We start from the raw sequence: 12,308 nt of genomic DNA, 5'->3' as shown, positions 1-12,308 counted from the left end.
GTAACGTGTAGTGGAAAAGTGCCATGAGACCCAGGCTCACACCAGAGCCGCTAATACCTAGACCAATACCAGACCCTTAAAGACCCAGACCAAAACCAGTACCCCTAAGACTGAGACCAACATCAGAGCCCCTAAGACCCAGAGCAACACCAGACCACCTAAAACTCCAGAATATCAACAGACCTCCTACGACCCAGATCAATAACAGAATTTTAAGACCCAGATCCAGACCAATACCAGACCCACTCAAACCTAGACCTATACCAGATCCCATAAAACCCAGACCATTATCAGAACCCTAAAGACCCATATCAACACCAGAAAACCTAATATACAGACCAATGGCCCAGTCAGTACCAGACAAAGTCCCAGGCCCAAGTCAGTACCAGACCCCATTAAGAACCACATCCAGACAAATACCAGATCCCCTAAAACCCAGACCATTATCAGCCCCCTAAAGATCCAGTCCAAAAACCCCATAAGAATGAGACCAGTTTCAGATACCCTTACACCCAGACCAATATAAAAGCCTTAAGGCCCAGACCATTACCAGACCCCTTAAGACCTTGGCCCAGGTCAGTACTAGACTCCTTCAAGTCCCAGATCCACACCAATACCAGACCCTCTAACTCTCTAAAACCCAGGCCAATACAGGACCCTCTAACACCTAGAACAATACAATACAATACAATTACAATATTAACAAGAGAAAACATGTTTGTTTGATACCAATACAAAACCCTCTGAGCCCCAGACCTTCAAAGACCCAGACCGCCTATAAAAACAGACCCTTATAATACCCCTTAAAACAGAGAGCAATGCCAGACCTCTAAAGATAGAGAACAATACCAGAGTCCCTAAGACACATGCTCAGACCCTTTCAAGAATCCAATCCAAACCAACACCAGAGCCCTTAAGACCCAGGCCCAGACCCCTATCAGCACCCAGATCCAGACCAATTCCAGACCTCTTAAGACCCAGAAAACCTCAACCTTAACTAGGATTATGGACCCTCTAAGATCAATACCAATACCAAACCCTTTTTAAGATGCAGACCATTACAGACCCCTTAAAGAAATATTCCACCCAAAAATAAAACTCTAGTCATAATTTACTTTCACATTCCAAACCTGTGTGAACTTCTTTTGCGGAACACAAAATATGTTTTAATTAATTTCTTGCTCCATCTTTTCAATATAATGGCAATGGATAGTGCTTTATTTTAAAGCTTTACAAAGGACCTAAACATATCATGAAAGGACTCCATGCACCTTGTGCATCATATTCCAAGCCTTCTAAATACAATACAATAGAATATAGATTTTGGTGAGAAACAACCAGAAATGTGGCACACGTGTTCACATGAGAACTTTGTTTGTTTTAAGCACTAAACTCACATTTTTAATTTACATTTAATTTTAACAAAGTAAACGCATATATTTTTGCAGAATTCTTTTTAAATACTTAGCCACTTTGTATAGTTGCTGAATAAGATTGCTCTGAGCCATGATATAATTCTTGTGAAATAATTATGAGTCCATTCTTTTCTGACAGGTTCTTGACAATTATGAGCGAGAAGGTTTCCAGTTCCTAGCGAAGGTCTTCAACTCATCCCATTCCTTCCTGGAGGATCTGACCGGTTTGACTTTACTGCATCAGGAGACACAGGCAGCCGAGGTTAGACTCCTCACCTACATCTATGTTTCCTGTCAAGCTATCTATGCTCAAGGCTGTATTCAAACCAGATCACAGCCAGAGCTTCTAGAGTATGATTATTGCAAGGAAAATCAACTACTAATCCCATCAATTTTAGGAAATATGTGCACATAGTTGGATTAGCTGTGATCTATTTGCAAATCAAGGTTCAAGTATGCAAATTTCAAGATCCAGAACATTAACCACTAGGTCACACCACACTTTCAGCACAAGAAGTCCATAGCAGTCGCTATACATATTGATCACAGGATGATAGATTGGTTTGTTCTGAATAAGATTGATTTGTTTAAAGAGGACTGACTGGTGATCTGTTCAACTCAGACATGAGCACCGAAGTTCAGAGCATGTCTAAGAAATATGATCATATTATGAAAAAAATAGGAACTCTATTTAAGCATTTAAGCGTTGATTTTCTATGGGCCATGAAAGCTGTGATATTTGGCGAATTAAGGAACGTTTGAATGTAGATGACATGATGCAGAGCCCACCCCACAAACTCACGTGAAACATGGGGTAATCAATCCTGTTGGTGCTGTTGTCCTAACCAGGCTTCTTAACTAGCATTACTAGCAAGACTTCATGGTCCACCAGCTTCACCAAAAAAGACCATTCTTGTCAATTAGGTTCACCTGCTAAGTTTTGCTGGTGAACATCATGGTGACAGTGTTCCACGAGTCGTACCAGCACTGACCAACATAAACCTACTTGGAACAGCATGCAGGTCTATTAAGCAGGAAAACCTTAAATGGGTTATTTGATGGGTAATATATGATATTGGTCAGTTTAAGACAAACTCCTGAAGATAATACAACTATATCAAGCAATAGGCATCTTTGCAAATGCATAAAGACTTCAAGTAGTGCTGCACGATATGTCGCAAATGTACATATCACAATATGCATATCACAAGGGCTTGAGATAACACAAACATTTGAATATGTTAAAAAGTAACATTCATGGCGACGGAGATACAGAGAATAGACTGGGCATGTTTTGTCATTTGGTGTGTGTGCGCTGATCCTGTGAGTGCTCCATGGCTCGAGATGTTCCCCATTCATTTTCTCCATTTTCATTTCAACATTAACAGACTGGGTGTATACATGACACACATTTTTAAAGTTGTACTGTATCTTTCAACATAACCTCCGATGTTCAATCAAGTTTTTTTTCTTTTCTTTGTGCTATATAGTGGAGAGGGATAGCGTTGTGCCCCTCTTTGTTTGAATGGGCAGCTATCGGAATCCGTCACACACAGTATTAAAGAGCATCAAAACAACATTTAGTATTTGAAATTTGAAATTTGTGATAAAATTGCAATTATTTGAAAGCTGAGACTAAATTTGTCTCAAATGATGATGCGTGTTACATTTGTGGGTATATTGCTGTAACAGATGCTGTCCTGTGAAAATAATAATAAGACCAGACACTGGTATACAAACTCAAATATTACTTGTTAGTTCTGTGTGGATATATCAAAGGATGGTTTTCAATGAATGGATTGTCCTGAGAAATCACTCCTATCAGTCTCAAGTGGACAGAGCAGGTACGATAAACCAATGTGAATGTCTACAGCAAGAGATTCTGGACAGCATTTTTCAAAATAGAAGTCCCACATTCAATCTAATTATGAAATAAATACGAACATGAATTACAGTTTAAAAATAAAATATTTCATAACTCAGACTATTTATGATATCCCACATTCTAATCTGCAATAAAGCTTATGGTAAACATTATATATATTATATGCAGTCTTTATGCAATTTGAAACATAAGATAACTAAGTTTGTGATCACTGTGATAGACGGTCATATTTACTGTATATTCCGATACATTTTATTTTAAAGTTTATTTGAACGGTGGAGGTTCTGATGTTCCACGCACACTGATGATGTCATAATAGGAATATCATATCGCATATTGAATATCGCATTATCCAACAACTTATCGCAAAACACATTTTTCAAGTTTATAATGACATGAGTTAAAACAGAGACCCTGAAACATGATCTTAGGGAAGATGTGGGGAAAAGTGAAAATGAGTGCAAAAACCTCAATGGATCAATCTGTGGCATTACATTTGCAACTTTCTGCATATTTCTAATTCTTCCATTTAGTGAACTTGCAATAAGAAAAGTACTAAAAGTTCAGCCTTGAGCCTGATTCAGTTTCTTGCTATTCCTGGCTCCTATCCCAAACTTCACTTCATGTATTTCAAAAATATCTCATAGCACCACTGATCCAGGAACAGTTTTACCTCAGTTCGCACTGATCTCAGCCACTTTACCCAAAATGCCACACTTACTCAGAGCCAGCGATTTTGCTCTAAGGGGCAGTCTTGGGCATGGTTCCTCATCGGGACTCTGCAGTCACAAACAGTCTGAAGACTGAAACTGTGGGAAAGTCCCACATCAGCAGTGCTCTCCTCTCCAGAGCGGTTTAGAGATGCAAATGCAGCCCAACCAAAAAATGAGAGGATATGTGCACTTGCATTTGCCCACGCTCATTGTCTAAAGCCTTCAGAGTGGTTTCATTTGGATCTGCAGTCAAGCGCATTTTATTCCCAGGCTGACATTGTTTATTTTTAACTTGTATACATGTATGTTCGTGCTGCCACTAGATTGATGGGAAGCTGTGAAATGAATGGAAATGTACCACTTCTAGTGATTTGAAGTGGTTGGTACCTTTGTGTAGAGAAAGACACATCTGTCAGTACCTCTGAACCATTTACCCCATATACCCAGGGGGTACATAAAAAGGGACAGTTCACCCCAAAATGAAAATTCTGTCTTTATTTCCTCATCCTTAGTTTTTGGGTGAGCTATTCTTTTAGGTATCGGGGGTGGTATTACAGAAACATCCTAACTCTAGAATTTGTTTAGTTTACATGGGGATTACAGTTAGGATCCTGTTCAGGACAAAACCTATATCAGAATAGCATTTCTCTAGGGAATTATCTTTAAGTGTCCTAACTCCAGATAGGAAACTGATATTACAGAAGCATCCTAATTTGCCAAAAAGTCCTAAAAAGTGTCCTACTTTAGGAGAACCCATATGACGTCCTAACTTCCTCCAAGGTGAAATGTCCACAGTGTAATGCTAAAAGTGATGAGGCTTCAACAAAACCTACCTCCCTACCCTAAACCTTTAACTGAAACCAAACCGATAGTTTCATAAAAAGCAAATGTGAGATGAAAAACAGGTGAGGTTTTTATACTTAATGGTCTATAGCAGGGCTGGACTGGTAATCTGGCATACCGGGCATTTTCCCGGTGGGCCGACACATTTTGGGGGAGATCAGGGGCGGACTGGCCTTTGGGAGAACCGAGCGGGCCGGTGGGTCAGTCGCGAAATGGGCAGAATATAAGCTAATATGATCCGATGCGTTATGCATAACGGACCACAAAACCGTGCCGCGATATGCAGAAAAGTACCCGCTCAACTTTTGGGCCAGTTTCTATGTAAAATCCCGGGGTCAATTTCTCTTCCCAGTCCAGCCCTGGTCTATAGAGTTATAAATCAATGAAACCTACCACCCTGCCCTAAACCTTAAACCTAAACCTAACCAGTAGTGTCATAAAACGCAAATGTGACATGAAGAACACAATTGCTGAAGCAACCACGTCACGTTGTGATGCTTCTATGACACATTCGGCTCACATGTTAACTTGGATGCTCTTCTTGACTCATACCCCATTCCTCTGCAAGTGCAGCGCTCTATCAGTTGATCTTGCGCACTATTTGATCATGCTTGAACAAGCTTGTAAATGTAATTGGTGATGTAATGCAACCGTTAAAATGTATCACCTTTGTCATGCACAACAGTAAAATAGTTTATGTCATATGATAGCATTGTGTAAGGTAAAAGCACTGGTTATTTGCATGCGTTATCTGTTCTGATTTAGAGCCTGATTCAGTAAAGGAATTATGCAGATCAGGCAATGGCACAAATGCACCCACATAATCTGCTCTGAGTGCAATTTGCATGCACAATTCTGATCTTGCGGGCTGATAGTTTCCTTCATCTCAGTGGCATGAGATTTGGTGACTTTTCCTACATTTGCTATCTGAACACACACACTAACAAATTGGGCTGGATTCTGGTGGTGTGAAAAAAATATGCACACTCATAGTGTTTGGGGCCAAATTTGACCCCACATAGGAAATTAATGGGTGAGAAGATAAAACCAAACATTTGTGAATGTATTATTTGTCAAACAAAATCAATAAAATCAGCCACAGTGCAGTACACACACAGAAATGAAGGGGTGGTACGCACATCTGCAAAGCTGAATACGCACACACACACACACACACAATCACACACAGAAATGAAAAGGTGAGACTATAAAAGAGTGCATTTTTATAGAATTTGTTAAAATAAAATCAGCCACAATTCAGAACAGACACAGAAATGAAGGGGTGAGGCCATAACACATCCACAATGGAGAACAGACAGACACACACACACACACACACACACACACACACACACACACACACACACACACAATCTTACTATTACTCTTCTCTTTGTAATACCATGGTCAGTAATCAAACCAAAAAAATTCTAAACTTCAAAAATAGTGATTTTTTTTTATTTTTATGTATTTGATAATGTTTAAATATATCCAAATGCATAGTTTATGATCCAAAAAATAATAATCTGTTTGCTATAATGAGGCAAACGAGTGGACCTCTACAGCAATCTGGTTATAGTTGTAATTTCTGGCCATTTTAATTTTAATTAAATTGTTTCTGCAGATAGTAGCAATCTGCCCCTAAAGCATGAAACATTTTTCATATATTCTTCATGAATGGAAATGAATATGAAGTGAATATGAGATCAAATGTAATTATTTTATATAAAATTAATGGGTCTAGTTTAGTAATTTAGAGGTAAATAAGATGTAAAACAAATATCACAACCCCCCTAAAAATTACGTATTTATTGTTTGGGGTTTTACCCCAAACACTAAGAGAATGCACCTGCAACGAACAGAGTACAAGGGTGAAATACTCAAGACAGCGCTCTTTCAGTGCTGATTGTGCCTGCTTAAACGTTATTGTGGGTGGTAAAGCTTTTTGTGCTGAAATACCATGCACAAAAGATGAATTCACCCCTATGTATTTATGAACTGACAATTTGAAAGGGAATAAAAGTCATTGTTGTTGCAGCACCTGGGGGGTCGTGACCCAGAAATGGGCAGAAAATACGTTTCCCATATCTTTTGTTGTTGACATCAAGGGCAATCAAATTCTATTTTATTCTATCGTTTAATGTTTAATTTTAAGGAATGTTTTGGGTTTAATATAAGTTAATCAACAGCATTTGTGGCATAATATTGATTACCACAACATTTTATTTTAATATCACTTTTCTTTAAAAAAAAAAAAAAAAAAATTTGTTACGGTGAGGCACTTACAATTGAACTGAATTGGGCCAATTTTTGAGCGTTAAAATACTCAGTATTTCAAAAGTATAGCCAGAAGACATGAATAATATGCTTGTTAACATGATTTATGTGTGATAAAATCTCTTACTAGCTTTTTCTGTGTAAAGGTAAACTCTTCAAACGACTGTAAAAATGATGATTTAAACAGCTTTACAGCTCAAATAATAGTTTTAACCTAATAACTAATGTAGAGTAAGTTCTTATAAAATTATAAGCTTCACATTTATATATATATATATAAAATATGTGTGTGTGGGTGAGTTTGGGTGATTTACGAGGACATATTTTAGGTTACAAACTGGTAATTGCAATGCTATAAATGTGGTTTATGAGGACATTTCTAGTGTCCCCATAATTCAAATCACTTAAACATACTAAACAATGTTTTTTAAAAATGTAAAAATGCTGAAAGTTAACAGAGGGTTAAGGTGAGGGGATAGAATATATAGTTCGTACTGTATAAAAATCATTATGTTTATGGAGAGTCCTCATAAGGATAGACTCACCAATGCGTGTGTGTGTGTGTGTGTGTGTGTGTGTGTGTGTGTGTGTGTGTGTGTGTGTGCGTGTGTGTTACACTATTCAGAAGAGAAAGGTTTAGGAACACTGAAGACGTGTGGGCATGAACAAACTGGATCAGATACAGGGGGTGGAACACAAAATAATGTGTATAATTTGTGCAAATGTTATACATTTGTTTCATGACACTCGTAGCCAGATAGATACTTGGTCAGTGATATGAGTTTTAAAAGTGAAATGTTGTAATATTGGCCACGTTAAAAGTATAAATGGTAATGTTAAATGATATACAGTATTAGTTTAAAGGAACACATTTCTGGTTTAGTGATGATGAAGGGGTACTTGAGCCTTACAGATTGGGCTCTCCGGGTATATAAATAACAAAAGGTTGGGAAACACTGCAGTGGGCTATTCTTTCTGAAAATGATTTGCATGTTCTTCCATTTTAAACTTTAAACTGTTTATTTTGCTTATATTTGGCTTTTGGCATGCTTGCTTTGTTTTAAGAGCACGATATGTGTGTGTGTGTCAGTGAAATTGCATAATAATATCTTCCTGTTCCTGCTGTTGTTGTGAAACTCAATGGATATAAACAACTTTATCCAACCCAACATCATCAATCAGCTGATGAGCTTTGGGCAAAGCTAATGTTGGCATAGAACATGTTGTTAACCATGAAACCAGTGCGAAGGGCATCAAACAAGCCGCTATAGATAGCCTCCAAATCTTTACCTTTAAACTCTTTTAACTAACTTTACCTTTATAGCATTAAATAACAACATAAACGAACAGGTCCCATTCAAAAATGCATTACTCCTGCGGTGCCCAGATGTACTTCCCTGAAGATCACATTTTATGACAAACTCTCTTTTTGAGCTGACGTTTTGTGCTTGCCAAATAATATTTAGTATGGATAGTGTGTAAATGGAGACACGGGGCTTGTTTCTGCCCACACATGGCCTGACCTGTGTTCTTGTTCAAGATATTTTCTGTCTTTTTTGCCACAGACATGTACAGTAAAATGGCAAGTTTACAGGTCACATACAGTTCCACTGCAAATATCTGAAGGACTAAATAAAACAATTCAATCATGGTCTATTTTTATTCTTCATATAGTCTTTAGTTGCCCTGACACTAGGGCTGGGTATTGATACAGATTTCCCGATTCGATTCATAAGCTTTTGATTAGTTTTTCATCATTTTGGTCACATTCTAGCTTTTTAAAAGTGTATGAAATCCACGATTTCTATTAGGGATGTCCTGATACCATTTTTTGAGAATGTGTACGAGCACCGATACTTCATTTTTGGTTCTTGCTGCTACAGAGTCTGATACCTGTTTTTGTATTAATATTATTATTATTTTCTCCATATCAACAGTTTTTTTTTCCAATTTGGTTTAAATAAATTAATTCATTAAAACTTGAATCAAGTGAAAATATAACGGTACATTTTCAACATAATATTGTATTATTTGTTTTATTAAATTAAGTTATATTTCATCAAATAAAGTGCTGCATAACAGAGCATCACAGATGTGAGATACTGCTTAAGTACAATACAATGTCTACTGATTTATTATTAGTAGTAGTAGTGTTCTTATTACAGTGAATATCACATAACTTTACAGAAGTTATATATTTCTGTCATACTTTTTTCCTATAAATTTACTTAATTAATTAATTCTGACAGAGCATTTATTTTGAAGTGTTTCTGTGTTGTTTTGACCAAGGAGCGCTGACGTTATTTCAGCAGCTTCCCACTCTGGAAAAGGCAGTCGCTACATGACTCAAAGTGATTTAAACAAGTACGGATGTACTCTGTGTTTGCCTCACGCTACAATGTGAATTTGCATTCGGTTTGCTGTCATCTGCTACAAACAGAATACTCTTTGTGCCCAGCAGAAATTTGGAATAATTAGTACATGTAAATAAGTGATGGTTGCCATGAGTTTATGGTTAGTTATGTGAAAAGTAAGACAGTTTAGGAGTAAAATGCTTTATCATCACGCCTTCTGCAGTAATAGCATTTCATTTAACTGCTCTCTTTGTAGCAGTTTAAAAAAAAAGATGTGTCCTAAGGTAATTCTCGTGTTTACTCAACTGGCACATCTTTGTGGCAATTCATTTTTTCTTAGATTGTAAATAATTGCCAAGATTCTTCGAACATTGGAGAACAGGCTGCTTTAACCAGCTAGTTCTGCTGCCACCAACATGAAATTCAATTAAAACATTTGTGCTGGAAATACAGCAGGATACTACTAGTATGAAAAGAAAAGGGTTGGGCACAACTTATATATGCTTTAGAGTTGGATTAACTATGAAATGTTGAATCAACAATGTTGAAAGGCAACTAAAAGTAGTGTGGGACTTTATTTGATACATAAGGAATTGATTGGTGGAAGATTAAAGTTTCATACCAGAATGTGATTTAGCTGTGGATTGTGGAGGACTATAATTCTCCATTCCCAAAACACTTTTTGACTGGAACGTGGAGGTTGAAGGTATCACGATAGTTTTGCTTGTTTTTCAAATCTGTCGTTATTTGTTATTATACCAAATAATCAACTTTAACATAGACGGATACTAAAATACTGTATTAACTTCTGTGAAGGTTTTAGAAAGGCTGTATTACCTACAACAGTAGGCACCTTTTTTCTAGCTGTTTGGCGCTTGGTTACCATTATTTCCTGCCTACTGTAGTAAAGGAGAGCAATTTGTTTTATAGAAATGTGTTGCCTTATTCCACTCTCTTCTGAGGATGACTTTTCCTGATTGGCAAAAGCAATTTTACTTCTAAGGCATTGATATAATGGAGAAAACAAATACTTCTTTGATTTGGCTATATGAAAGAGGTTTTCAATCCTAACCTAAAACAAATCCAGTGTGTTTCTTATTCTAGTTTAGGCCAAACTTCATAAGCCTTAATTTACTGAAAAGTCAAGGATGTAGTTATGTGACCGCTTGTGCCATCTGATTTAGAGGACTATGACTTTCATATTCACCCAAAGTCTATTGTGTTCATATTGTGAGGTGAAAGTTGAACACATCAACTCAACAGATTGTTCTTTCCATTTTAAGCAACTGCAATCTTGTTGAGTTGTGATTGGAACACACAGTTTGTCACATCACTGCTCTTAAAATGGGCTGTATGAATGAACCAATCAATATCCAATTTATGCTCCATGAAAATAAGAGCTTTTTTGGTAATACTCTTTGTGCCCAGCAGAAATGTGGAATAATTAGTACATGTAAAAAAAAGTGATGGTGGCCATGAATTTATGGTTAGTTATGTGAAAAGTAAGGCAGTTTAGGAATAAAATGGTCTATGGTAATAGCATTTTATTTACCTTCTCTCGTGGTAGCAGTTTAAAAAATGTGTCCTACGGTTCTCTTGTTTACTGGACTGACACAACATGAAATTCAATTAAAACGTTTGTGTTGGAAATACAGCAGGATACTACTAGTATGAAAAGAAAATGGTTGGGAACAACTTGTATATGCTTTAGAGTTGGATTAACTATGAAATGTTGAATCATCATTGTTGAAAGATGTTTTCCTGTCCTAGTGTAATATGCAGAGGCAACTATAAGTAAGCTATTTGCTTTTTGGGAGGGGGGTAGATATTAGGTTGTAACAAATAGTTGATTCCACCTTCCTCCCACATTTCTACATATTTATAACCTCTCAGGCATTGCTTTTGGGATGTAGTGAGTGCTGTCACAATATTTGGACATTTTGGCTTACACACACACTCTTTTTGAAGGTGGTGGTAGGGAAGTAACTTTGTGGGGGTCATATTTACCATCACCCCACTCAGTCACTAAGGGAATGTGTACTCAATCTGTGGGCTGGACTGAGCATGTCCGTGTGGATAATGTGAAGGAAAACATAATTTAACCCGCTGGACAGGAAGTGCATTGCAGCCTACATGGCTTTCTCATTTCAGGCACTGTGTGGTCTGCCTGTGTGGCTCTTTTTAAATGTGTGAAGGTTAGGTAAAAAGCGACATCACGTAATGAACAGCCATTTGAAGTATGAGGGTCCTGTATATAAGGCTGTTTCTTCAACTATGAGCACTTTGGCCATGTAGAAAATAACCTCTCTTAAAACACCCTTGTTACACTCTCAATAGTTTATTTAATATGTAGACGAACAGTGGATTTATACATGCATCATAATGGAATATTTTTATTTTCTGAACTTATATTGTCATTTCCACCACCATGTCTCAAAGTATGTATTGGATTCAAAAAAATGTTTACAGATTTTGGCATTTTTGGTCAAAATTATAGCCTAGATTGGATATTTTTCAGAAATCTACAAATAAAATAAAATTAGTAAACATAAGGGACACACAAATATTTTCTTATTTTTATATCAGATTTTTTTGTTCTCTTCACATGTCTGATATTTCATCTCAAGCATGCTCTTCACTCTGCACTGTTGTCTATTTGATAACCATGTTTAAAACTTTTGAAACAACTTTATTAGTTACAAAATTGTTGTTCATGGTGGAAATAATGCGAGGGACTGAGGGACAAAATGTGTACAAATTGATGTAAATCATTCTCAAACCACTGTTTATTTTTACTCCTTGTCTAGATTATCATAGTTTT

The 12,308-nt window shown here is 36.9% G+C and overlaps 1 protein-coding gene across 1 annotated transcript in view; it reads left to right on the top strand.

Moving 5' to 3' along the window:
• Nucleotides 1-12,308, top strand: part of atg7 (ATG7 autophagy related 7 homolog (S. cerevisiae)) — a 122,948-nt gene that overhangs the window by 77,642 nt on the left and 32,998 nt on the right. The window contains exon 19 of the mRNA XM_052111723.1: nt 1,555-1,677. Within this exon, the coding sequence (XP_051967683.1) occupies nt 1,555-1,677 (123 nt within the window). The remainder of the gene's footprint in view (nt 1-1,554; nt 1,678-12,308) is intronic.

This window comes from Xyrauchen texanus, chromosome 39, assembly GCF_025860055.1.
Source record: "Xyrauchen texanus isolate HMW12.3.18 chromosome 39, RBS_HiC_50CHRs, whole genome shotgun sequence".
In the NCBI taxonomy this organism is placed as follows: Eukaryota; Metazoa; Chordata; class Actinopteri; order Cypriniformes; family Catostomidae; genus Xyrauchen; species Xyrauchen texanus.
The sequence above is the reverse complement of the archived record's forward strand: the minus strand, read 5'-3'. Positions and strand labels throughout refer to the sequence as shown.